At 40.1% G+C, this 27,348-nt stretch overlaps 2 protein-coding genes across 3 annotated transcripts; both read left to right on the top strand.

The window, feature by feature from the left end:
• Positions 1-3,285: 3,285 nt before the first annotated feature.
• On the top strand, positions 3,286-12,577 carry spsb1 (splA/ryanodine receptor domain and SOCS box containing 1). 2 transcript variants are annotated; one of them, XM_004554227.5, is made up of 3 exons: positions 3,286-3,517; positions 6,993-7,873; positions 11,030-12,577. In XM_004554227.5, the coding sequence occupies exons 2-3, from the start codon at positions 7,180-7,182 to the stop codon at positions 11,155-11,157; spliced, it is 822 nt and encodes a 273-aa protein (XP_004554284.1). In that variant the 5' UTR covers positions 3,286-3,517; positions 6,993-7,179; the 3' UTR covers positions 11,158-12,577. The 2 variants fall into 2 exon arrangements, with proteins under 2 accessions (XP_004554284.1, XP_076734346.1); XM_076878231.1 differs by lacking the exon at positions 3,286-3,517 and adding an exon at positions 3,701-3,817.
• A 3,871-nt stretch (positions 12,578-16,448) lies between these two features.
• On the top strand, positions 16,449-23,917 carry slc25a33 (solute carrier family 25 member 33). Its single transcript, XM_004554228.5, has 7 exons — positions 16,449-16,681; positions 18,419-18,592; positions 19,728-19,805; positions 20,921-21,021; positions 21,218-21,284; positions 21,982-22,262; positions 22,375-23,917. Exons 1-7 carry the CDS (start codon positions 16,641-16,643, stop codon positions 22,572-22,574), a joined length of 942 nt encoding a protein of 313 aa, XP_004554285.2. The 5' UTR covers positions 16,449-16,640; the 3' UTR covers positions 22,575-23,917.
• The last annotated feature ends 3,431 nt before the right edge of the window (positions 23,918-27,348 follow it).

The following is a 27,348-nucleotide window of genomic DNA, read 5'->3' as shown; positions in this document are numbered from 1 at the left end:
CTTTAAAGTGTGCCGCTTTTCTTTCTTTATATTTTTCTTTTACATAATTTTAAAGTCACATTCTTTTAGTTTTGGACCTTTATTTTGACAAGAAAAGACATCTGAATTATAGCTGCAGTGATGGGAAAAACAGCAGCAGGCATTTCTGACAATTTATGTCATCTTCTAAATAAAGTGAATATCCAATTACCTGCGATGTTAGGAGATGAATCTGTTGGAAATACAAGTGCGATTAGAAGCTTGTATAGCTTAACATAAAAAAGGGAGACCATCGTTGTTAAAAAGTTGGGGGGGGGGGTCTACTTTTGCTAGCCAGACATCACTATTCACAGACTGAATTATGTTCTAAACCTCACTGTCTACGCTCATTTCTTTAATAACCGATACAGATAATTTTTTTATTGCTGTGTAAGGATTTCTGCTTTACAAAAATGGACTCTGCTCGTTTTAAATTGCAAGCAGTCCTCTGAAACTTGAGTAGTCTTCTCACCTACAGCCATGAATCTATTTAAGTTCTCAACCTCCAGTACACTGAAAGAGGTGTAAGCAAAAAAGCCATCAGGAGAGCTTCATCAGTTGCAAATCTTTATTTACTCTCTGTGCACTTTTGTGAGCCGGCTAGGAGATAGATTTTTCTGCATGAAGTATTTAATAGCTACAGAAGCTTCATCAGTATGTAGTCTGCAACTGCATCCAAATGCTTTAAGACAGCATCCACCCACCGGTCCTCCTCAGAAACTGCACCTCGGAGCGAGTGAGGAGCAGAGTGTCTGACGCAGCATGCGATCATTCACCTTGACTGCGTGAGCCACTCGCTCGGACTTGCCTCGGCGCAGCTGTCCGCACACACAGAGGCAGAGCACTCCGGCAGCCATGGTTTGAGTGGGACGTACTATCGATCCTGCTGAAATGATGGTTTCTAAAAGGGAGGCAGTAAGCATGTCTGCACGCCCCTCCTCCACTTTGGAGGGGCCCTGAGATATCACCGAGCTCAGCACATTGCACCATCACCGTATGGGGAAAATGGGATTTTCACAGGGAGACGAGCTGAGGGGAAGGTAATTCAAGTCGCCACGCTATGCTCCTCACCAAGGATGTAAAATGAGCCATGTTACCTTCAGACGCCTCACAGAGTGGACAAACAAGGTCATTTTAAAAAGTCCTATTAATTCCAGGCCTTGACATATGCACAAGTTCTGAAGTTAACAAGGAAGTGAAGAAAAGGAAGATGGTTAATTAGCACTTTCATCCACGCAGCTTTTAGTGTGCAATCAGGACAAGCGCCACTGTGTGAATTATTATTCTGAATAAGGTGTAACTGATGTGGAGTTTTGTGCAGACTGTGCGATGCTCTAAACCTCATCCAGAAGGTGAGTATTCAGAGGATCCACTAGATGGCAACACTGTCCTTGTGTTTCCCAACATTTGCGCATATGTTTGCTCTGACTTTCACATTATTAGGAAATTCTGTGCAGGCTGTTATAGCAGGTCCGCTTCCACTCCATTCATAGGTGGCATGCACTGTACAGGAGCTTTTCAGAGATGTGAAGCTACTGCACCCTTTGCGTAGCAGATGACGGTTGTATGAAGAGCATACATGTCATGTTTGGTACAAATCAGTCATCAGTCGACACGCACGACTTTCCTTGGGGGGGGTCAGTGTGTCAGTGAGTTGAGTATGATTTGCGACCTACTGAGCGACACTGACTGATGGCTCCGAGGACCGCAGCTTACCTCAAAATCATTAGCTCCTTTTTGAAGCTGTCCAAGTGAAAGACAGCCTGAAGGTCAAGGTGAAGAAGAAAATGCATCAGTATCGTCATGACGGTCATATGGTGTCTGTGCATACTTACTAACTGTGTTAATCGCCATCACTGTTACATATCCACGCATAAGGACAAAATATTACATCATAATTAAGTTCAACGATACACAAGTGAACACAAAAGCAGAAATATCCTATTATTCGTGTTTGGTGTAGCCATTATAAAGAAGTATTTAGACTGAATATAAAACCTCCAGCACATACATGTGAAAAATATGCCTTTCTTTTTCTGAAAAGTCTATAACAGCAAATATAAGCTCTGAATTAACAATAAAGGACTTGTCTACCCTCCTTTTTTTCACTCTCTGTTTCTGTCTCCTCTTTATGTCGTTAATGCTTCTCTTTTTCCAACTTGGAACTCATAGCATGCCAGCTCCGGCACTGTATAGCTACACAGATAATGTGGATAATAACATAAAATGAAAAGAAAAGAAAAAAAAAAGACTAAGAAGATGAGCCTATAGAGAGTCTACAGCGCTCCTCTTGGCAAAGTAAATGTGTTTGGCACAACAAAGCATTCAGACCGTGATTCTGCTTAATAAAACACCCAAACAGGACAAGAAAAAACAATAAAAGTGAATAAACAGTTGATGTGTGGGGTCCTACTTGACTTCTTATACTGGAACATTTCAGTAGGTTTTCCATTTACAGCAATGTGTAAATTTTGTTTTCAAGTCCATGATGAGGTGTATGATTGTTTAGTATCTACATATGGACTCACTGCCACTTTGTTAGGTACATGTTATTAGTACTGGATTGTTCTTCAGAGCTGCTTTACACCTGGTTTATGCTTCGGCAGGAAATCTACCTCATAAACTTCCATGTGTGATCACAATCATCTGTTGTCTACTTTTGGGAAACCTGGGTGAATTGTTGCTTCAGTTTTCTGTTCTTAGCTGACAGGATCTGCACCAGGTGTGGTGTTCTACTGCTGTAGCCCATCTGCTTTAAGGTCTGATGTGTTGTGTAAGATGCACTTCTGCACACCTTGGTTGTAATGAGTGGTTATATGATTTAATTTTCCCTTGCTATCATCTCAAACCAGTCTGACTATTGTACTCAACAAATATAGTTGCAAAGCTCGTGATGAGTGTAAATGCATTTGATAAATATTTTTATATTTGTACACATCTTTGACCACATGCACAAAAAATTTAAAATAATTTAACCCATGATACTGGACTGTAGGACCATTTAAAAAAAATACATATATCTTCGGATTCATTTTATGAAAAATACACCTTTTCACTATCTTAAGACGCCAGAAAGGTTAGCATAACAAAACAGTTCTCTAGAAAGTGTTCATATCAGCAGTGAAATGTATTAGAATCTGATATTATAATTGGGTTTACATCTTCACTTCGGATTAAATATCGGCACCGCATATTATTTTAGATTTTTCGTGAATACATTTATGGCCTAAAGAAAATCAGCATAAACTGCATTACCAACACGAAGCCATCTTTGCTGTAGCTGCAGCCGCTCTGTGGGGAGGTCCTAATCTGGTCTAGCAGCTGGGAGCGTTTGACCACGTGACGCGAGAGCTGCTAGAGAGCAGCCATCACCATTTCACCTAATTCATGCCCAGCCTGGGAAAAAAGGTAAGAGCACAAGGAAGAGGAAAACTACGATGGAGTAGCTGAAGCCGTGCCTGGTCTCATCCACTGTGCTGCCGCCTCACAACTTAACAAGGTGTGTTTGCCGTGTGCTTTTCCTCTTGTGTTTTTGTGCTTACTGTGTCGAAACGTTTGTTTCGCTTCTAGTGTTTCTCTTTACATCACATTTAAATATCTGATATAAAAAAAATAAAACAACGCCTGCAAAGCCTCCTCCCCCAGTTTAGACATAGCGACACAGTTTACTGGTTACTATCTTCGTCCCCCCCTTCTCTCTTTTATTAACATTAGCCATATTGTGTAGCTGCTTCAGCTAACGCCGACGGTTTTTGCTGTTTGTCGGATAACAAATGTTTCGCAGGCGGTCGAGTTTCAGGTAAACAAAGAAAAAAAAAAACCGAAGCTAAAGAAAGGCCAACCGTAAGAAACGGTTGACTCACGCGCTTCTTCTGTTTGTAGTTGCGCGTGGACGGTTCCACGAGCTCGGACCACACGGTCGCCAGGTCCATTTAAAACTATTAAGCCCAGGCTGCTTTTACGGTAGCTAGCATGGCAAAACTCTGAGGAATAAGTGTCCAGAAGGCCTACATACGCTCATTCACACCCTGCTGCTTCAGCTGCCAGCACGCTTTACTTTCACACAGTAAGTTTAGTTTTTATTCGGGCTGTTGTAGATGCGTGTTGGTACCAGTTTAGTCAAGGCCTGGAGGTAGAGGCACTATTGTTATACCTGGCTTCTCTTATGCTAATAGTCTGTCCTCAGTTTCAGAACGTGTGTGCTGTCTGTTTAAAGCTGTTTAGTTAGACATGAACCAATCAACAAAACCTGGATATTCTAACTTGAAAGGCGATCTTCATATGCCTGTGTAAGGTTGCATTAGCTATAGCGTTGTGCTAAATCGTGGTGATGACAAACTACAAAAAGTTAAAACTCAAAACAAAGCAGACTATATTAAATTCTTGAATGCACTCCTGTGCGACACAATGACTGTCTTTATTAAAGCTTGACCTGTATGTATTCAGGAAATCAGAAAAACAGGCTGTGGTTTAAGTTCAGGTGGGCCTGGTCTAAATTGAGCCTTACAATAGAAACAAGTGTCTTGATGCATGTTCAGTGATGTCCAGATGAACAGAATCAACTTTCCCGGATAGAAACAAATGTTTCCTTGGCTCAGGAAATCCGGCGAGGCCTGTCCTTCTGCATTTTAATCAGCTTCAAACCATTTGGGGGGCCCACGAACCCTAAACAAACCCAGGCTAGGATCCCAGCCCAAATACACCCCTCCACAAGCCGTCTTTTATACTCCCTGTGGGTATGTTTGTTTTGAAGTCCAAATGAAATCAGGGACGACTTCTTATTGTTCTTGCATTTTTGATTTGCCTGCTAATGTTGCATGCGTTGTAAGGTGGCCCTGTGCGGTGGGAGGGGGGGATGGTAAACTCCTGGCACAGAGAGTGTGCAAATTAACATGTTTCACTCTCCATGAATGCTGGACAGCCATCGAAAAAGAGATTGTTTACATTCAGATGCTGGCCACCCACTGCTTGCTTTTTCTTCCCTCCTTGCTTTCCAATCACTAAAGAGACATGACCCATTTAAATGGTTGTTTACTTGCATTAGAAGAAAGGCCAAAGCACTGCTCAATGAACTCTTGTCTACAATTCAATTAGAGTGGCCTTCCCTGCAGCACCATTTTCCACATTACACAATGCTCTCTACAGCTTTGCTGCAACATGGGCAGAAACGGGAAGCCCAGAAAGCTGCAGCTGTGACACCTGGGCCCACAAAAGTCACATATGTCTTTGGGATATTATTTCCAAACTAATCTTGCTACTGATTGCTTCTGGGCTTATTAAGGGAAACCTGCTTCATGCTGTAAAAAGAAAAACTAGTATGAAAATTAAATTTGAAGACATAAATTCTTCATTTTTCTTTAACAGTAATGAGAAGGTAGTCCATCAGGCTTTTATTGTCCAGTTTCTCTGCTGAAACTATTTCTGCCTCAAAAGAGCTCCTGTCCAGCTGTGCTTCTCTAAAACTTTTTTTAAAACCAGACATTTTATTACAGCTTTTCCTGTTGCCCTCTGACTAGACAGCAATATAATAGGAAATGGCTGGAGTTTTTCCTGTCTTTTTTTCCCCCTGTTTGTGGAGGTTGTGGGAATATTTCACTTTCACATTTGATGCGTCATGTTATCCTGTGGAGAATGCTGCTTTTTATGCTCTTTTAACATTTCCAAAGCCAGCACTATTAGAAGATTTAATCGCATTTGTAATGCCGCAGAGCAAAAACTCCTGTTGATTTTATTACATACATTTTGTTGCATTCAGGGTTGGCCTATCAGCCACTTGATAAATGGTCGAAATTGGCAACGTCAAGTTTTCGTGAGTTCTCAGATGTACTTTTCTTTTTCAAGAAATGTTGGTAAAGTAATGCATGAAATTGAGGACAACTAATCAAATAAGACTTGAATGTTTTTCATGTTGTTTGTGCAACGTAATCCCAAATTAAATTACTTAGCCAAAAGGAGAACACAATAACATGGGTGTTTACCACTTACACATGCAGAGCTATGTACACTGCATGGATCTGGAGCTATATTTTATCCAGACGGTTAAATTTATGTGAAAAAATCAAGTTTTGTCGGTCTGCACAACCACATCGAGCCACAGGCATAGTCGGATTATGTGGTTGTTTTTCTACATCTATAATAAATGAATTCAGTTAAGCAAAAATTCAAAGCTGATTATCACAGTTTATCTGCTGCAGTGTGATGAACGTTGACTTCTGGGTAAAATAAAACTGAAGCATACATTTGTGCTCATATCAAAAAGAGTTTTAAGCAGACACATTCCTAATAGTATAAAGTGATAACACCAATAGGATAAATTTCCTGTCATGGATTTTATGGGATGCTGCCATCTCGCCCAAACCTATATAGCCATTTGTTTTATAAGACCCTGAAGATGGCATCTATAATCTGTCGGTTATTAAATGTTGAGCTGTAGCTGTCCAAACTGCCACTTTAACTAGGTCAGCCTATTCTCTGTGACGAGTCTAATCCATTATACAAAATCGTTTCAATCTAGCAAATACACTGTTGACTAAGTGATGAGAACTCGTTGGTCTTGTCTTTCTTGGCTGGCTCAGCATAAGAACTGAAACTGTTGAACTGGTTTAAATGGGGGGGGCGGGACTCTGCCTTGGTCTCACTGTATGAAAGCTGAAGAGTTTTAAGTTAAAGATAAATGAATGGCAGTGATGTCTTTTGTTAAGGTTGTAGAAATGTGGCTGTGGTCAACAGATGCCTGCTTCCTGTTGTATGATGATGTTATCTTGTACTTGGTTTTATATCTTTGGTCATATGACAGTGCCTTCTTTATGTTAAATGCAGTCAGTCATGAGAGCAAAGTCACTCTTGAGGGTACATAAGACTTGCTGTTTTCCTTATACGGATCCTGATGATGTTTTGTTTTATCTAATGCTGTCATTGTCTTAAACAGATTAGTTTGAACTTTGTTCTGCTTTCATTTCCTCTGACCTCATCAGGTTGGCTTCCAGCTCGTCATCTGGCCTTGGCTGTCTGCATCTAACAAAGCAAAAGGACAAACCTGCATCTTAGGTGACCGCAGGACACTGGAATAGAGGGTCTGTGGCTGATTACTCCCCCCATTAGTCTTTGAGGAAGCGGGGGGAGGAAGAGGAGGAAGAACGAGCTGCTATATCTACCTGTAGCATGGGGCAGAAAGTCCCAGGTGGCATTAAAACCATCGATATGCGGGATCCAGCATTCAGCCCCCTGAAGTTGGAGCTACAGGCCCTGAATCACACTAAGCCATCACGACTGGATCTGCTGCTGGACATGCCACCCGCGAGCCTGGACATCCAGGTCCAACACTCGTGGAACAATGATGACCGCTCCCTCAACGTCTTCGTCAAAGATGACAACAAGCTGGTGTTCCACCGGCACCCTGTTGCGCAGAGCACGGACGCCATCCGGGGCCGTGTTGGCTACACAAGGGGACTGCATGTGTGGGAGATAAGCTGGGCCATGCGCCAAAGGGGTACACACGCTGTGGTCGGAGTGGCTACAAGTGACGCACCTCTACACTCAGTGGGCTACACAGCTTTGGTAGGAAGTAATGCTGAATCCTGGGGCTGGGACCTGTGCAGGAGTAAACTCTACCACGATGGCAAAAATCACCCAGCAAAACCCTACCCGGCCTTCCTTGAACCAGACGACACCTTCATAATACCAGACTCTCTCTTAGTAGTCTTGGACATGGATGAGGGGACTCTTGGTTATATAGTAGATGGACATTATTTAGGGGTGGCATTCAGAGGACTTAAAGGCAGGAAGCTGTACCCTGTGGTGAGTGCTGTGTGGGGACACTGTGAAATACGAATCCGGTACATAAATGGACTTGATCGTAAGTATGAAATTTAAATTAAATATTACTCCCGTTCAGATTGTCTGTCATGTTCAGCTGTGTCATTGTGATCTCTTGTTTACTGAGCTCACCTAACCAGTGGGAGGATTTATTGATGCAATAAAAAGAGGTTTAACAGTTAGGGCTTGTCCCAGTGTCTAAACAGGCCATGTTACCAAAGAGTAGCATTACTGTATTTGTGTGGCTACCTCTCTAAATGTTATGTAAAACAGTACATATATCATTACACAGTGTGTTATCTTGCTGTTCAGTCCAGATTACTTAGAAATTTATATATAGATGCCTCTCTGGCTTAATTTGCCTGATATCAGACATAAAATGGAAGTTAAATCACTATTAAAGTCTGACATTGCATCCACTCTGGCAGCAATAGGAAATGTCTCAGTTTTGGTAAACAATTTTGGATCACTCTAAAGTAGAAATGTAATATATTTATATATAAGTATGTGGTGTCTCTCTCTCTCTCTGTCTTTGTCTACTTCAGAAGAGGCACAAGCGCAGGTTGTCTTCAAATCACAGGGCTGGTGTTTCAATTCCTGGTCCCTTTGTAGAAATACAGAATCATCCTTAGACAAGCCACCAATGTCAAGCTGCTCAAAGTATCAGGCCCTGCATGGCAGCTTCTCGACCATTAGTGTGATTAAAAAGTAGTTACCAGTAGTCAGCTATCACTAAAAAGGTGTGGTATATGCTTAGTTCATTCATTTATTGACTCTTTTTTTGTTTGTTCAAAAGAAGGAGAAAGATTTGTAAACACTAAGTGCAAACAAAAGCAGTCAAAGGTAACATTTTTTTCAAAGGTAACAAAAGCAAAGACAGGAGAGTGAGGACTTGTGAGACAACAAATAAAAAGTTTCAGAAGTTCACTTTAAGCAGTTCTTTGTTTCAAATGAACTTTGACCAAAATTAATTTTGTGACAAGTAAACTACATTTTGCCCTCTTCATGGCCAGATTTTAAAGAGACGGGCAAATAAAAACTTAATTCCAAGCGTATCATAAGCTACATGTTGCATTGTAAGAGGAAATCTGTTTTATATTAAAATTGCAGGTTTCTCAGGTTAATAGAGTGCATAGCAAACTCCTGTCAAGTCCCAGAGCTCTCTCCATCAAGTTAACATCTGTCTGAGGTTGCCTTTGTCTTACTTTCAGTTTTTAATCCTCCCTCTTTGCCAGCTCAGAATGGGGATTTTTTTTTTCTTCAATGTTTTTGGTTTGGTACATTTTCTGTAGGTATTCTAGTTGTTCCGCTGTCTGCCATTTCACCTACATGGGGAAACCTACTAATGGGTATCGGGGAAAATGACAACACTGTCTTCGTGTTTTGGTTGTTCTGTCTACTTCATTTTCTTGGTAAAGGTACCCTGTGTTAGGCTTTGCAGATTTAGTCATTTTTCTAATCCGCATTTCTCAATTATGGATTAATGGTTATGCCTGAATGAGCGAATGGTATCATATTTGACAAAATCAGTTTCTTATGTATCCCTTGTCTGAGGTGTTGTCTTGAGATTACCTCAGACAGCTGTGTCCTGTGCTGAACTAGTGCATGAACAGACATGCTGCAAACTTCCCTTTCTTGTCATTGCCTGTACTTTGGCTTGCTTTTAATCAGAACCAGGTGATCCTTTATGTAAGTGTACAAAAAACAACATGCTAGTTGTCCCATCAGACAAATAATAAGAAATGACTCCAGTTGGATTAATCCCAGTTATTCCTTGGCTCATGAGGTTTCAGTGAGGAAAGATGGTGCTTATTGAAACATGTTGTACTACCCGGATGTCCCAAGTGTTCTGTGTTCATTAGATTTTTATGTTGAGCTCAGATCTCTTGACCTAGTTTCAGCCTGAATAAAAGAAACTGTCATATACATAAAAGCCTCTTTGAAGTTGATGATTTTTTTTTTTTTTTTAACTGTTGTATTTGGAGCAGGGAGATCTCTAATCTTAAGTAGTCTTGTTAAACGCACTTGGTATCATTATATGTAGTTAATCTTGTGACTTGATCCAATGTGCAGAGCTGCCACAGCAGCTGAAGTCCACACTTTTTGTTGTCTCAAACAAGTCCAAACCTGGAGAAAATACGTATACTAGAGTTGCAAAGTTGAGATGAGATAGCCTTTATTTGTCAGTTGCAGGTCTTTTGCCCATCTGTTCCGCACATACACATTTTATGTTCTACATTTTAAAATATGACAAAAACTGTAGTGTACCAGTATTTGGCACTGAAGACTTTTGTCTTTTAAATAAACTGAGACGGCGTATATGTTGTTGCTCACGAAGTGAAATGTAGGCAGTAAAGTTAAATAACCTAGAATCTTTGTATCAGAAACTTCATTCTCCTGCTGCTACCTCCATTACTCTTAAAAAAAACAAAAAATAAACAAATAAACAAAAAAAAAACTGCCTGTATTACCAGATGATTCTTATGGGACAGGCATGGTTGTGCATTGGTCATATGCAGTTTTGCATGCACTTATATATTGTAGCTGCTTACTGTCGTCAGAGGGCAGTGTCATAAATGTGGAACAACTTGTCTGTGGGCAACTCTTGTTTGCATCAGGCTTTCTGACAGATTCTTGACTTCTGCCTGCAGAAGTGGAATTGAGCTAGCCCTACAAAAGCCAAATATGTGATCAATAGATTATTTTTTTTTTTTTTTAAAGGAATATTTTAGATGCATTATGGTGTACTCTACTATTTAACTTGTGTAAGCTGTCATATAAACAGCTGAACTGCATTTGCAGTGTTCTTTTGTCCATGGGGCATGTGTGGATCCCAGATGTGTTAATACTGTGTTAGAAATCATCCATTTTATTTCAGAGTGCATGTTTTGATGGTGTGAAGTGCCTTTGAATATCTCAAGCCTAAAAAACTTAAGCTCAAATGTGGAACATCATAATGACTGATGTATGGAGACATAATTAGTTTTTGAGGGGGAAGGTTAGAGCTCAAAATTTGGCTACAGTCCACTGAACCTGCTGCCTTCTCTAGAGCAGCAGCCTCCGGTTAAAACAATGTTATTGGACATGACACGATATGCACGCTGCCTTTTTGCTCGACTTATACATGCTCCTGAAATTAGCTTCTGTCTCTGCAAATGCATAATTTTAACTTTATCACCCTCTTTCTCTCCCCCAGCTGAACCGCTCTCTCTGATGGACCTGTGTAGGCGTTCAGTGAGGGTGGCATTAGGAAGAGAGCGTCTGAGTGAAATCCATAGACTACCCCTGCCAGCCTCTCTCAAGAACTACCTGCTCTACCAATGACGCCGCCGACAGTCACAACATTCTGAGCACACCCTCATTTCTTTATGTTTCTCTGGGATCATTCTCGGGTTAAACCTGTTTGACAGCATTGCTCAAGCCTCCAGGACTGAATCAGCCTCATGATTCTATGAGTACGCTTCCATGTCAGTGGCTGGACTCCTTTTCAGTTTCTTATCTTGTTTTTAATGACTCTTTCTCAATTGTATTATCTAACTTTATCAAATCAGGAATCACTGAGCACTATGCACACGCTGATCCAGGCGATGCCCTGGCAGTCACCAGTTTGTAGGTTGCTGTGGTCAAGGTAGTTAAGTGGTCAGTACCTCTGCTGTGACCTCCAGACTTTCTGATTTATGCATTAATGGCTTGCAGGCTCAGAAATGTGATACGCTGTAGTACTAAAACACCTAGTGATGAATTGGCTCAGCAATGCATTGCCTGTATCTGACCACAAGGTGGCAGCACATATCAATCTGTAAAACAACTTAAATTGAGCATTATAACAGAATTGTTTTTAGAAATCAGAAGATTTTAAAAGTGGTAGTGGATTAGAAAAAGGAAAAAAAAAAAGTGCTCCAGACACAACACAGAAAAGAGATGCTTACCACTCCATAGAGAGCGTCTGTAGTGCAGTGCGGTTAGTGCACTGTGAGGCCCCTGAGCTGCTCTGACCTCTCACTGTGCTATCAGGTTTCTGTGATCTAAAAGGGCCGCATCACTAGCCATCAGGCATCCGACAGGAATGCGATCAGCAGTAATTTTAACAGAAATATAATGTCACTGTGATTATTTGTAGCATGCATCTGCAGGAATTGTTTTCTCAATAGAGTCACGTCTTTTTATCATTTATCACTCCTGCTTTCTTGTAGTGCAGTAGTTTTCAACCACATGCCGTTGAGGCCCAAGAGTTTTTTTGTTTTTGTTTTTTTTGTTTTTAAATCAGTCTCTTCATCGGATGACTTCACTGGTTTGCACAAATTAAGCCAGGTAATGGGGAAAACAAATGAAATAGCTACTTTAGTGTAACAGCTGACTGACTCTTGGGTCCCACTGGCTCATAGCTGAGAACCATTGATGTAGTGTTTGTGTTTATTACATTAAAAAAGAGGGGCAAGGGGAGTTTGAGGTAATGGGCTATGTAGATGCCTGAATTCACAAGCTAAAGTTTTAAGGCACTGTACTGAGATAAAAAATGACAATCTTCAACGTGCTGCACAAATGTAATAAAAGGTCAAATTGCCAACGCAAATATCATAGACCTGTTGTCGCTAGTATTTTTAAATGTGCAAATGTGACACACATTCAGGAAGCAGCTGAACGTGGACACACTTCACTTTTCCTTGCTTGCAGCTTCCTTTTTTATTTGTACTTCTTGTTGTAGATTTGTTTGTAAGTATCTATTAAAGATGATTTCAAATTATATAGTGTGCATTGTTTTAACTGCAGCCAAAGCAGTACAATCTCCTGTACAAACTCCCTGGCTGTGTTCACAGTATGGAAACTACATTAGAAGTACTGTAACTAATGGTCATTATTAGGTCTCTTTACTTTAATAATTCTTTAAAAAAATTTTTAATTTTTAAAAAAATTGTTTTTTTAAGAATGAGACCGTTTTAACACTTAGATGACAGAGTACTGAGATTTGCTGTCTCCAACTCATTTGATGGAGATTAACCATTAAAATAAAGGGAGCAGAGATGGTGTCATTATAAACTGAAGTAGAGTTGTTTAGTTATTCCTATCTAAAATATAATGGATTTGTAAATAAATCATTCAGTCATTTTGGAATAGCTTTGTCACTGGATGCTTAAGGAAAGAATAGGAAACAAACGGATGCTACATTACCATCATCCTCCCACACAGGTGTTTTCACTGTTTGGTCTCAGTGTGTGGAGCAGTGCGTGGGTGTGTCCACTGAGTCTATGTTTGGACCTGTTTTTCTGACATGAAACAGGTAATTGTGTTACTAATCACAATAATTAATGTTTTGTTCCTAAACAACAGAACCTTCATTTATGTCATTAATTAGGGTTTCTCTGTTTAATGTTAACATAGCTGCTGTGACTCCAATTACTGAAATGACTTGCAGATATGAAAGAACACTTATGTCCTCCCAGTTAGATTTGAGTATTCCATTGATCCTATACTTTTTATGCCTAGTAGGTAAAAATACTACAAGCGGCAAATTTGATTGTATTCTTATGTGCTGGCTTTCAGATGGGACTGATTTTAGTGAACAGGTAGGAAAACATGAGTGTATATAATGACATTAATAATGGCTGAATTCCATTTCGCTGATTCAGAGAGAAGTAGTTGTGTGTTGAGCTAATGTCACACTGCGATGGCTTCCTGGGCGACATGGATATCACGAGCCTTTATTAATGATATTAATTACAAATGACTGCATCAAGGCTAAAGATTAAGAGTATTTTTGTTTGTGTATTTCTTTGTTTTTGTCTTTGTTTTTGTGGCAGGAAGTGTTGCACTCTAGTACTAAGTAAACAGACTTTTGTGACCTCACTGGACCAGATGTGAAGTCTTATCAGCCGGATAAATGGAAATCACCTGTGTGGAACAACAAGAAAAACAAGTTTACTTGTGTAAGCTTTCAACAACGAGGCAATTCAAGATATGAGCTAAGATAAAAAAAAGAGTGTTTAAAAAGTTTTTAATCTTGAAGTTAAACTGAAGATTAATAGTTAAATTAACATTGTACACTATGACAATCCAATGCTAGATAAGAAGAAGAAGGTTTGTTCTGCATAACCTGAGAGATCCAGAAACTGACTCATGGATTGTCTAAGTTCTTAGAAAACAGGATGCCATTATAAGGATCTGAGACACTGGCTCATGTGATCCACTGTCCTGTCTTTAGTGAGAATGCTGCCACAGCTCAACACTGGACTTTTGGTAGAATCCAGCTCATCCACACACACATACATACTGTATATCAGCGGTTTCCAACCTTTTTTGCGCCACGGACCGGTTTATTCCTGACAATATTTTCATGGACCAGCGTTTAAGGTGTCGCGGATAAATATAACAAAATAAAACTAGTACCGGTACCGAAAAAAAGAAAATTTATTCATAACACACGTGAAAAGACCCAGGAAAACAGAGTAAACGATAAAAACGATAACAAAATAATGCTGAAAACCGATAAAAACCCTGAAAACTATACATTTCACACCTGAGCCTCAACTCTCGCGGCCCGGTACCGGTCCGAGGCCCGGGGGTTGGGGACCGCTGCTGTATATGATAAACCATGGGGGACATCTTAAGCTTCTCCTAAAATTTGCATTTAAAGCTAAGTTACTGAGCTGATTTATTTGAAAGATTTTAGCCATACTATACAAAGACCATGGGGAACATTAGCTTTTACAAACTGGATCCTTTGACCCACAACTTTTAGGTACATAAATAGCACGAGGTCTTCTGAATGTCAGTGAGATGCAGAGCCACATTTTGTGGCTCCTGACACTGCATGTCCTACCACATTTCACAGCCTTTATTTTATTCCTCATATAATAAATACCAATTAAGAAATATATAGGTGCTGGTTTACAAGTTTAAAAAAAAGGTAAACAAACACACTCGGAGTGCTTTAAATGGTAATGGGTAAAACCAGTAAAGTCGGGAGCAGGCAGTGGTGGGATGGGTGTGGGTGGGATTTAACTTTCAAGACTGCATCAGTCTCCGAGGCCTGTGACCGTTTCTTTGACGCACAAACCGAGACCCTCCAGTGCATGAAGAGGTTTTAATTTAATTTAATTTTTTTTATACAGAACATACCTTATTAAGCAGCTCTTTTAGCAACAAAAGAAGACTGATTTGTGCTTAGAATGCTTAGAAATGCTAGAAATGTTAGTGTGATAGTGAACAACCTGTTTTAAAGATTAAAGTAAAATTGATTAGAAAAACCTGAAATAAAGAAATCAAAGCAAACATGGGTTTTATAGCTATGAACAGCCACACCAAATATGCATTTATTGCAACTGGTCACTTGATGTCAGCATTCGCAGTACTTAACTAACCATAAAAACAGTTGGTGGTTTTGATTTTTTTTTAAAAAACTTCTCTAATGAGACTCATTCTAATTCAAAGTATCAGATTGCACAACCCTTTTAAAACTACCTGTCAAAGTGGGTAGGCCAGAAGATGATTTATAGGACATGAAAGAGGAAAAACAAAACGCTCCTACGCAAATGTGTTCCTGTGTTCCTGCACTTTGGACTGAATCTATGCTTGTGCAATGAAAACTGATTAATCTAACTTCTCTGGGCCCCAACTGTGAAACGGTAACAGACCTAAAAAAACTAAGGCTTTCCAATAAATTCAGCATAGTAAAAATATATTTGTCTGTGAAATTAGACGTAGGAAGTGACATGATCTCCAGGGCACCTTGTGCCAGAGGCTGCCTCATTTTCTTCCAGTCAAAGTTAGCATGATTTGTTGATAACCCAAATGAAATAATAATACATATAAGTAAATAATAATAAGAAGACTAAAAAAACATGGAAATAGCAAGTATAAGCTAAGTTCCAGTGTCAGTGCTCTCACATCAATAACAAAAACATGTCAATACAGGTTTGCAAAAGCAATTTAAAACATGACAAAATGTGCCAGTGAGTCTGGTTTGACGACGTTGCGGCAGAGAGACAAATGTTGTTGCACAGACAAACAGCCCGCAAGGTGCAAAACAAGGTTACAAACTCTCTCTGCTACCTGTCCTCAGTGTAAGAACAGCTGCAGTAAAGTATTACTGCACACTATAACATGGGTGGATGGCTCATGCCACAACGCTGCATATCTATAGTATACAGCCATTAAGTGATATTTTGTCTTGAGTTAACTCAGAGGTCTTCCTGTTGATAAAGACTTGTTGTTTTTACTTTTTATATCCCTCTTTCCAGGCTCGTTACAGGCACATGTGCAGAAGCTTGAGGTAGCAAATGTTAGATAATTGGTCTGTGATATGTTTACAGATTAGCATGTTCGGTATTTCTGTCTTATGCCTTGCTTCTATACTGACTTTGATTCCTCTTTTTTTCAGAGCATACCTCCACCTATGCACCCACTAAAGAGTTGGTTTGAGTCATAAACTATATGAAGAGCAAAAGTAACACAAAAGTGTTTTTGTTGGAGTCAGGAGGCATCGATTTCTGCTGTTGATGCCAGTAGTAGGACCAGTACTTATGTAATAATAATTTGAATAATAATAACTTGAAACAAGCAAAGGCGCAGGGAGGGCGAACACATGGGCCTACGTCACGGACAACACCCACCAGCCCGCCCTCTGACGTCAGCACGACCGGCTCTTCAGGTCACCCTGTCGCTCCACTAAGCCTGTAGAGGGACGCAGGAAGACGAACAGGAACAGACTGGGAACATAAAACCATAGCAGTGTGTTCTCCTCGGTACAAGCGCGACTTTGTTCGAAAAAGTGATAAAAATATGTTGGACTTCTGAAAACAAAGAAAAATATGGCACAAAAAGACACGCTGCTGCATCTCTTCGCCGGGGGGTAAGTCTCATTAATGCTTTCGCTTCAAATTCACGGTATTAATAGCTCACATGTTAATACAACACGAGAAGCTTGGGCAACGTGTTACTTAATAGCTATATAACTACTTTAAACATGATTAATTTAAGGCATTTGTTATATGTGAGAGCCCACAGCCACAACATGCTGAAACAGAAACGGGAGCTAGCTCGTGTCGGTACTTCGTGACCATTTAATTATAGTCGGACACGTTTCTATTTTCACTTCAGCGGTGGGGCTTTTTGTGTCTTTTAGTAACTACATAAAAGAGGCGAGCAACGTTTGTGTTACCAATCCATATCTTAGACTAATAATCCAGGTAACGCCGCGGTGAACAATGAAAACCCCGGCTTTTATTCCCGTGGGTGAGCTAGCGTGCAGAAGTTTGCTAATGCCGGTTAGCTACCGTTAGTTAGCATTAGGATGTTAAAACGTTTGGAATTGTGGGATGTCGTAATATTTTTGAGGATGATAACATCGTGTTTAAAATTTTACACTGTGTAAAAACTAACATTGTGAAGCGTGTGTCGATATTGTGAAGTTGCGGCTATATGTAAGCGTGTCGTCGCGTTTGTGACGCCTGTGGTGCAGTCACGAGAGGAGAGCCTTTAGCTCTGTCATGTCCTTCTGTGCTATGTAATCCTGAAAAGCTGGACATACATCAATACTAGCGATGCCAGCACCAGCTGTTCAAATTCTGAGTATTTTTTTGTAATTAGGCTGATAATATTTAAGATTGAGAAGCCGTGTAGCATCGGCTTAGTGTTAAGGTCGCGTGTAACATCATTGGCTTGTTTTTTTAATGACGCCATTTTCCCCTTGAAATTGTTACGGCTGGCCTTAAGGGTATTTACTGATCTTGGCTTGTGAAATGCCCAGTGATACACATGTGGTCTTGAAAACACAATGAAAATTGAATTTACATTAGACATTATACATTAAAGTGGGGATGCCGGCTGAGCTTTTAAGCCAGCCTTTTCTGTTTAAAGTCGAGCTGGTAATATCAACTGTGCGCACTGTTCTATCCATTTCCCTGGGTGGCTCATCTTTGTGGTTATGATCGAAGCAGCTCTCCAACGCTTTATTTCAACAGGGTTGCGTGTATGTGTGTGTTTGTTGATTACGTAACGTCTACCTATGCAAGAGTAGATTTTTCTGTGCAACCCCAACAGGGGAGGATGAATGATTAGTGAACAGAGAATGCACAACTGGGTCAGGGGTTACTTTTGCTAAGATGTTTGACTCTGTCCTTCAGACACAGAGAAGCTTAATCTAATCTCTTCTAGACTTCTAAGCTTGTCAATGACAAGGTTACACGTTTAATAAAGCTGCACCAGAGAATGCTATAAAGACCTAAATAAATAGTTTGTGCAGAAATTAATGAGAATACTGTGTGCACTTTTCCAAGTGTAATTAAACAGTCTGAGCTGTAAAACTCCTTTGCCAGATGTGTCGGGTTAACGCACAGTGTTTCCACAGCAGACTAAATGACCTGTTCTTTGACCGTAGATGTTCATTGCACTTGGCCCAGTAAGCTCTTAAGCTGTTTTTATTATAAAAACACTCTACTCAGTCAAAGTATGGCCAAAAAAAATAGACTCTCACTACTCTAAGCAGGTTGGCTGTCATTTAATAGATGGACTGAGGAAGTATCACCTTCTCTGCTCTGCAAAATATTAAACGTCCTAAGGCCAATAATCCTGATTTTTCTATGTGCAGGTGTAGTGGTACAATGGGAGCCATCGTGACCTGTCCCCTGGAGGTGTTGAAGACACGGCTGCAGTCCTCAGGCCTCACCCTCCGGCCTGTCTTCCAGGTTCAACTTGGCACCCTGAGTGGCACGGGGGTTATCCGACCAGGGGGTGTCACACCTGGACTGCTGCAGGTCCTAAGGTAAGATGTTTGTGTTGTTGTCAGGCAAATGGAGCTGCAGCAACCTGTCTGAGCCATTCCCTGCGGCATTTGAATTTCCCTACCTGCAAATTAGGACAGTGTGTTCCTTTGTGACGCGTTGGGTACTTTATTATTATTTGTGTTGGCACACAACTGTTGTGTATTTAGGCTTGCCTGACCTGTCGATGTAAAGTGTTTGTGTGGTAATGTTTGAGTCAAATAGTTGTATAAACTCCTGTGAGGTTCTTATGTGGTCTGTGGAAGTGGGTTGGGAGGCTGTCATTTGCTTTCTGCTTTCGTAGTCTTAAAACGATGCCTCTAATCCTGTCCTATATTAAGTGGGGATTAGGGGCACTGTATCCTGCTCCTATCAACTCCATTTTACCAGCTTTTTGAAGAGACAGAACAGTCCTTTTCTATGAAGCTTTAAGATATGGATAAAACCAGTCTTTATGGCGTCCATTAAAGTGGTCCTTTAATGAATATGCTTGAGGCTGGGAAAGACTAGAAGCAGTTCCAGTGGGGAGGTTTTAACCACAGTGCCATCAACTTTATATAACACTCCGAGGACTGAACAGGTCGAGACTGGTGTCGCCCTCAGCAGTAGGCTATAAAAACTGCGTATTCTGTAAGACATAAACATCTCTTCTCACTGAGTAGAGGTTTTGAGTGTTAATGAGAGGAGTGGAATGCATGGACCCTGCTTGATTGACTAGGTTTACATTACAGAAAATAACCCACACTGAAGTTGTAGCCTCCCTCTTTGGTCAGTCCCACACAGAGTAGACTGTCACATAGAGATCAAATTTCCTTCAAAGAGTTTAAAAAAAACACTGGGAACACCGTCGACGTGACAAGTGAAACGCTGTCAGATGGACTGGGTTCAGTACCAGCTCAAGTGAACTGGGCTGGTGTAACACTCAGAGCGATTGCAGGATCACGATTGCAGCTATCAGATTAAATCCCCTAATAGAACCTGGAACAACCCTGCACAGACACTTGCTGCAGCAAATATGGAGACAGTTTAACATGTGTGGCAGTGCAAGGTTTTTTTTTTTTTTTGTTTTGTTTTTTTTTTAAAGGTCATTCAATAAATCTGTCTTTAATGTCTGGTGGTCCTTTGCTTCTGTTTTAGATCCATTCTTGAAAAAGAGGGACCAAGATCTCTTTTCCGTGGACTGGGTCCGAACCTTGTGGGTGTTGCCCCTTCAAGGTACAATGAATTCAATGTTAACCGTTCACATGTTAGTGGCTCTTTTTCTTTTTTCTTTTTCATCTGTCACCACATTCTTTCCATTTTTTTTATTTTATTTTAAAGTCTCAACAAAAAGTTTCTGTATTAGTGATACTTCCTGTTGGCAGCTAAACGCACAATGAGATGTTTTCTTTTTCAGAAACAATAAACAAAGCAGAGGAAGTAAAATGGAGCAATTATTTCTGAGTTTGCAGTTTTTAATGAGCATAGACACTTCAGAGTGTTTTAAACCACAACTTCTAACCAAAAACAAAAAGGAGGAGACCCTGCTTATGTTTCTCTTCTCGTGGTTGAAAACAAACTGTCTATAAACAGGAAGCCGTTATCATGCCAACAACTTCCGAGTCTGTCTGCCCCCTGCCTCGGTTTCGTGACTGAGCTGTTTTGCTCATCTGGGCGGGCTGCCTATACATTAGTAATTGTTTAAACTCTAGATAAATGGGCTTCTGTGAATGAGGTTTGGTATTAACAGATGCTGTGGCGAGAATATGTTGATATTGTTGGCTGTGAAACAACATGCCATTTGTTCTATTTTTAGTGTCAGCAAAGAGTCAGTACTTCTTCCTGTTTCCCCGGAGCTGATAGTGTTGAATGTAAACTTTGCTACACAACAGCAATAAAAGTGTGAAATGAATCGTCATAATACTTATGCCCTAAAAGCCGATTAGACTTTGGGACTATGTTAAAGTGAAAAAGGTTATTGATTAGTACAGGTACTTTTCCCTGTTGGTTAATTAGTAACCACAGGATTATCCTTTGGTCAGTAGTTCCACTGTCTCTCCACTCTTCAGGCCAGCTGATATTCAGAGCAGCTCTGTGGGCATATGTTGTGCCCAGTGCTTATTCAGCTCGTTCTGGTGCAATGACTGTGTGTTCCAGAAGCCAAGCAGAGAGGGCAGGGAACAGATTGCTCTGGATGCGCACTGTCAAAGGCTCACAGCAGCCTGAATGGAGTCATTACATAATTGTTATGAAACCACATTTACTTTTCTTAAAAAAAAAGGCATCCATAAATAAGCACGTTGATGCCTCTGTGCAGAGTTCTTAACAGTCTGTGTTTCTGTGTTTTTTAGAGCCATCTACTTTGCTGCATACTCGAAATCTAAAGAGCTGTTCAATGGGCTGTTTGTCCCTAATAGTGGATTGGTACACATGTCATCTGCTGGTGTTGCAGGTGAGACTTCTAAATTTGACATGCGTGTCATTAACATTAGTAAAATGTAACGCACTTCAGTTCTGTGCAAAAATGTTATCACTTATATTTGTATATCATGTGGACAGCTTCATCATTGGCTGCTGTTATGGGATCACTTTCATATATTATTGTCCAGGGATAATACTGAATATCCTCATTTTGCTCCTATTTTCAGCTTTTGTTACCAACTCTCTGATGAACCCCATCTGGATGGTCAAGACCAGGATGCAGCTGGAGAAAAAGTAGGTGTACAGTTCATTTCTTCTATCTCGTATGTATAAGATTTATTTAGTTTTTCTTTAGACACCGTAGTGTTCAGTTTCAGATCTGTGTAAAACGGTCTGGCCTATTCCAGAGTCTCAGTGGGTATGAATGTACTCCATATACCGTGACCTTAACAGAAACCTTTAAATTGAGCCTACCTTCTTGGTACTGTCCTTGGGTTCTGCAGTGCACGAGGCTGAGTGTGTGACCCAGCTCCATAAATACACACTGCTGACGCACTGACCTGCACGCAGAAGAGGAGTCCATATTTGCATTGCCAAGTACAGGGCAGTAGTATCATGTGAGGTCACAGGAGCAGGTCTGTTCAGGCTGTCTTTGAAGAGAAAACTCATATCTTGTAACACAAAGAGCAGCTTGTTGAAGGAGGGTTTAATAACTTAAAGCAACATTCAGTCAAGGTTAGACCAGCTGCTTGTTCATCCCAATAAGGAAACTCGATGATGCTTCAGTGTACAGTTGACTAAGCATTCACACAATAAGAAAATTGTTCTTTTGTAACTTTACATTATGACTTCAACTTTTTATTTATTCCAGTTCTTGGCCTCTGGTGTCTTGTGATACTTGTAACGGATGACTAAAAAAACCATGATTGTTCCATTAACCCCTTCACCACATGTGATTTTTGTCACTAATGAGCATGTCTTAACTTTTCAGAGCCAGAGGAGAGAAGAAGATGAATGCACTGCAGTGTGCTCGATATGTTTACAAAACAGAGGGAGTCCGGGGCTTCTACCGTGGCCTGACTGCGTCCTACGCTGGCATTTCAGAAACAATGATCTGCTTCCTCATCTATGAGACACTGAAGAAACAACTCGCCAAGAGGCAGTTCAGCTCGCCTAACGGTGAAAAGGAGAAAGGAGCGTCAGACTTCCTCAGCCTCATGATGGCAGCTGCTTTTTCAAAGGGTTGTGCATCCTGCATAGCCTACCCACACGGTAAACACACACACACCCACACCCATTGTTTACCTATTACAACATAACTAACGTCAGAGAAGAGGAAACTTAATAGTTAACCTTTTCCAATTCTTCTTGTGTGTCCCCACAGAGGTCATTCGGACAAGGCTGCGCGAGGAAGGCAGCAAGTACAAGTATTTTTTCCAGACAGGGAGGTTAATAGCAGTGGAAGAAGGCTATGCAGCTTTTTATAGAGGACTCGTTCCACAGCTAATTAGGCAAATCCCTAACACAGCCATCGTCCTCTCCACATATGAACTCATTGTCCATCTGCTGGGAGACTCCAAGTAAAGACATGTTTGAAACTGGGGATTTTCCTGACGAACTGTGGATGTCACGCAGAACCCAAAGCACACTGGGCCTATAGACTTTTGAAAATGCAGCACATAGTTTTTTTTTTGATGTGGTGCTACAAAGACTCTCAAGATGGAACTAAAGCAGGTTGTACTGTCGTCCAAAGAGCTAAACACAACATTTTATTGACATATTGTTAGCTTGTTAAAAATACACAAGAGGTCATGGTACTCATTGAACCTCCAAACCTGTGGAAAAAGGTCATCTTCTCTGAGGACTAACTTTAAGTTAATTAAATTATTTTTGTTCTGTTATTGTTTTTGGATCGTGTTTGTTTCCTTGTATCAGTGGAAATTCCACCAGCATGCACGATTTGACAGGTTTGAAGGAATATTATTGAGAAGCACTGAAAAGTGCAGTTCTAGATTATTTTCGGTTCTTGTTATACTTTGCCACAATCTGCTGGGTTTAAAGTTTAAGTTAACAGAGAAATGTATCATATTTTTTCATTAATATATTACACATATACAGACTTAACTGTATGTTTTCTTTTGTGGAAAAGAGAAAATAGGCACCTTTTGCAATATAATGAAAACATGGATGGTTAGTTGACCAGTGGCTCAATAAAATGCATCAGTTGGCTGACAAAATAGTTGTGTTGTAAAAATCTGCCTTATCTGTTAACGAGGATAAAGCATGAAGTATGAGCATTTTTCTGCGCAACGATACAAAAAAATCCCTCAAACTAAGTGGACTGAACGAGGCACTGAGCCGACTACGAGTAAACACGAAAGTGTCGCTTTATTTAGTCTACCCTGTGTGCGATCATCTTGTGTTTTATTGTCTACGTGTCTGAGTAAAGCCTGATGTTGTGTATGTGTTCATCCATAACAATGGCCAAAAAGCGTCACTGGTGTTGACTAATCAGCCAGTGAGACTGTTCTGTGTGATGATAGATCTAAGCAGTGGTTCTCAAACTGTGATGGGGAACAAATGCGAGTGGGTACACAGAGAACCTGGGGAGAAATAAACAAGTTTGTTTTTAATTCAATCTGGGCAGTTTTTACATTTTAGGTTTTTTTTTAATTGTTATTGACTGCCAAAAATTCTAGTGTGTGAACAGAACAAGTTTGAGAACCACCAGTTTAGGGGAAGTCTGCATGCATGTGGTTTTTGGGTTTTTTGTTCTAGTTTAGTTCCCAGAGTGTGTTTGCTTGTTTCACTTTTGAAGGTGTTTAGTTTTATTTATTTTTATATTATAAAAATGAGAGCGTTTAACGAGCATGTTAAAGACATTCAGAACAGATGTTGAAACACAAATAAAGCACTACTTAAAGGCAGTGAAATTTAAGTCATGTACACATCAAGATGTTTACCACAGCCTCATTGGGCTGGATAAATAAATTGACCAAAGAGAGAAATTCATGTCATCAAACTATAGCTTTTATTTAATTTCAGAGAACTCAAATTGGATTTTTAGTAAAAGTACATTCAGTGTAAAAGCAGAGCAGATGTTTGTGGGTTCAGGCTGATCACTGCTCCAGGGAATGGGAAATATCCAGTAGAAAACATGGGTAACGTATTAGCTGCAGGTGTACGAGTACCTATTTTGGAAACTGCAGTGTAACAGAAATGGCCCATTTTTGTAAACAGGACACAGATCAGAGAAGTTGTGAAATACTTAATAGCCATCAGCTGTGAGCAGCCTGCTTGTTACGGCTGGTATGATGATGGTACTGCACTCTGGTCACAGAATTATCAGTGACTGCGAAGTTCAAGCCTAGTGCCTAAAAGAGTTCAACTTTTAATTGAAAAATAACCATCAGGGTTAGTTTAAGGCCAGAATGACTGAGCTGGTGGTTGCTGCAGTCCCTCTACATATGTGAGAGACAGACATTTCCAGCAGAGCTTTTACAACTATTGACTTTTTTAAGAGTCAGCTTAATGTGTGAAACGTGTGTGCTCCTTCCCCATACATCACCCATTATCATGAGATATCATTTCCAAAAAATGGCATGTTTATTATTGAATAATAACAGGCTTTTATATCTCTTTATCAACATAGACAAAGGGTATTGTTTCAAAATGAAAGCAAATATTGACTTACCTTACCTTTTTATTTTTAGAGTCCACACAGGCTTCAAAAATAATTGAGTAAGGTGGCCTTGACTGCCATGTTGCATTTGGACTACATGACAACTGCCATCGCAAATTCTTGATTGGATGAAGTTCATTTCAAGGTCATTTTAAGCCTCTACAAGTAGTTTTGGATCTGCTTTGGCTTTAGCTCTGTTTATATCTGCATGTGCTGGGATGGGGTTGTCATGTGTGGGGGACAAAACCACAGCCTCATCATCTAAGACATCTCGTGAAATGAAAGAAAAATGCCATAAAAGCAGGTATTTGTTAGTCACACGTTTTGGGAAACCATCTGAGTGCTCAGTGGTGAATCATCAAGAACTTGTCCTTTCTGCTGCATTTTGTTTTAGTTGATTCACTCACATGGCCCTCTCCAACCAGCACAAACAGGTTTCTGACCAAAGGACTGCGGCTAAGGCTGTCATGTGGAATTCCCATTCTAGGAAACGTATACAGGGTGTGACTTCCTGATAGGTCACCCTTTTATAAAGGCTTTAAAAACTGTTTTTATATTTACTAGTAAAGCCCTTGGTAACTCACGATTATTTAAGTTAATATTTAAATTTGAGAGAGAGGGAGTTGCTCTAGCTCTGTTTTGCATTTTATCTCTCAAATACACAGAGCAATGAAAAAGTATTTTCTCCCTTCCTGATTTCTTTAAAAATCTTTCTCACAATTAACAAATTTTAATATTAGTAAAAAATAAGCAGAGTAAATAGAAAACGTAGTGTGCAACCTGACAACGTGATGCAGATCTCCCAAAGCAACATATCATATATCATATAAAAATGATAAAATCTGATTGAGTTGCTTTGCAATGACCTTAAACAGGTCTTCATGCTCGAAAACTGTCCAGTGAGGCTGAATTAAAACAACTGCAAAGATCCACAGTGATGTGAAAAACAAATACTTGATTGCAGTTCTTGCTCCCATGGGTGCCAAACCGTTATTAGACTTAGGGAACAATTATTTTTATTTCACACAGGGCCAGGTAGGTTTGCATTTCTTTTTTTCCCCCCTTAATAAATGAAACCATCATCTAAAAACTACATTTTGGATTTACTCTGGTTATCTTTGTCTAATACTACAATTTGTTTCGTGATCTGAAACAAGAGGCCAAATACTGTTTCACATCATTATATATACACACAAGAGGTAAGAGACTGTCAACAACATGTCAAACTTAGACGCAGATGAGCTACAGCAGCAGCAGACCACACTGGGTGCCACTCCTGTCAGCTAATTAACAGGAAACTAAGGCTACAGTTTGCATGGACTCTCTAAATTGGTACAACAGAAGACTGGAAACCTGAAAATCTGCTGTCACATTAAACCAAATTTTGTGTTTTGTATGTACTGTGATAGTACAGAGCCTGGCATTTCCAGGTATCTCTACAGCTATGAGTGGGTGGTTTGATCCAAATATCCATAGTATCAATATCAACATGGGCATTGCAACTAGATCGTTACACATTCACACACACTTCAATTTCAAAATGAAGGGAGATGCCTGCTGTGCTCTATTGTGTTTTGTAGTGTGCGATCATATGACTCAACAGTGCTGAGCAGACAGTGAGTGAGAGCATGATGGCAGGAAAAAAAGGAGACTCCTGTGGAATTATTTTGTGGCTGTAAATGAAAACACAGCAGACAGTGATGCGTGCAGGAAGGATTTTTTCTGCTATGACAACATTTTATACAAACATGAAAAACTGTGAAAATAAGAACTCGGAGCAGAAAACAGAAAATGAAGAGACGAGGAGGAAAAATACCCTTAGCACACTGGCACTGTCCTTCCAGAGAGGAAACGAAGATCCAGGAAACTTATAGCTGTGGTCAGAAGTTTGCATATTCTCATGAGCATGAATATCATGTTAATTTTGGGCTTTTAATGATTTCTTTGAACTGTTTTTTTCCAGGGTGGAATGATTGTACAGCAAACATCTTTAATGACTTTAAAAAACATGAACTGGGTGCAAAGTACAAATTAATTTGGAATTTTCTCCAAAGTATACATACAGGCTCAAGTATATACATACATTCCCACTAATAGTGTGTGAATGTGTGTGTGAATGGGTGGATGACTGGATATGTAAAGCGCTTTGGGGTCCTTAGGGACTAGTAAAGCGCTATATAAATACAGGCCATTTACCATTTTTACCATTTAATATTTAGTTGACATGTTGCACCTCAACCAGATTCATTTTGTAGTCACCAACAAGCTTCTGCCATACTTTTGGCTTGATAATTGATTGCTCTTATTGGCAGAATTGGTAGAGTTTATTTGAACTGGTTGGTTTCCTGGAACAGACTCTGCTTTTAAGTGTAGTCCATATATTTTTTAACAAGGTTGAGGTCGAAGCTTGGGAAGGTCAGTCTAAAAGCTTCATGTTAACCTGCGTCAGCCTTTCCAAAACCAGTTTTGATGTGTGTTTGGGAATTTGGAGGTAGTCGTCCTCCATCATTCTATCCACATTGTCCAATTTACCAGTCCCACTGGCAGCAAAACAGCCGCAGAGCACGATGCTACCACCACCGTGCTTGACAAATGATACAATGTTCTTATGTTTGAAAGCCTCACCTTTACCTTACATATTTTTTTTAATTGTGGCCAAATAATTTTTGTCAGCAA

Source organism: Maylandia zebra, linkage group LG20 (genome assembly GCF_041146795.1).
Source record: "Maylandia zebra isolate NMK-2024a linkage group LG20, Mzebra_GT3a, whole genome shotgun sequence".
Lineage (NCBI taxonomy): Eukaryota > Metazoa > Chordata > Actinopteri > Cichliformes > Cichlidae > Maylandia > Maylandia zebra.
The sequence above is the reverse complement of the archived record's forward strand: the minus strand, read 5'-3'. Positions and strand labels throughout refer to the sequence as shown.

What these genes read in the sequence shown, in the direction of transcription:
- slc25a33 (XM_004554228.5), top strand. Translation starts at nt 16,641, where the DNA reads ATGGCACAAAAAGACACGCTGCTGCATCTCTTCGCCGGGGG. An exon ending in GTGGGTGTTGCCCCTTCAAG is followed by an intron (nt 19,806 to 20,920) that starts GTACAATGAATT and finishes TGTGTTTTTTAG; the next exon opens with AGCCATCTACTTTGCTGCAT. An exon ending in GTCATCTGCTGGTGTTGCAG is followed by an intron (nt 21,022 to 21,217) that starts GTGAGACTTCTA and finishes TCCTATTTTCAG; the next exon opens with CTTTTGTTACCAACTCTCTG.
- spsb1 (XM_004554227.5), top strand. Translation starts at nt 7,180, where the DNA reads ATGGGGCAGAAAGTCCCAGGTGGCATTAAAACCATCGATATGCGGGAT. An exon ending in GTACATAAATGGACTTGATC is followed by an intron (nt 7,874 to 11,029) that starts GTAAGTATGAAA and finishes TCTCTCCCCCAG; the next exon opens with CTGAACCGCTCTCTCTGATG.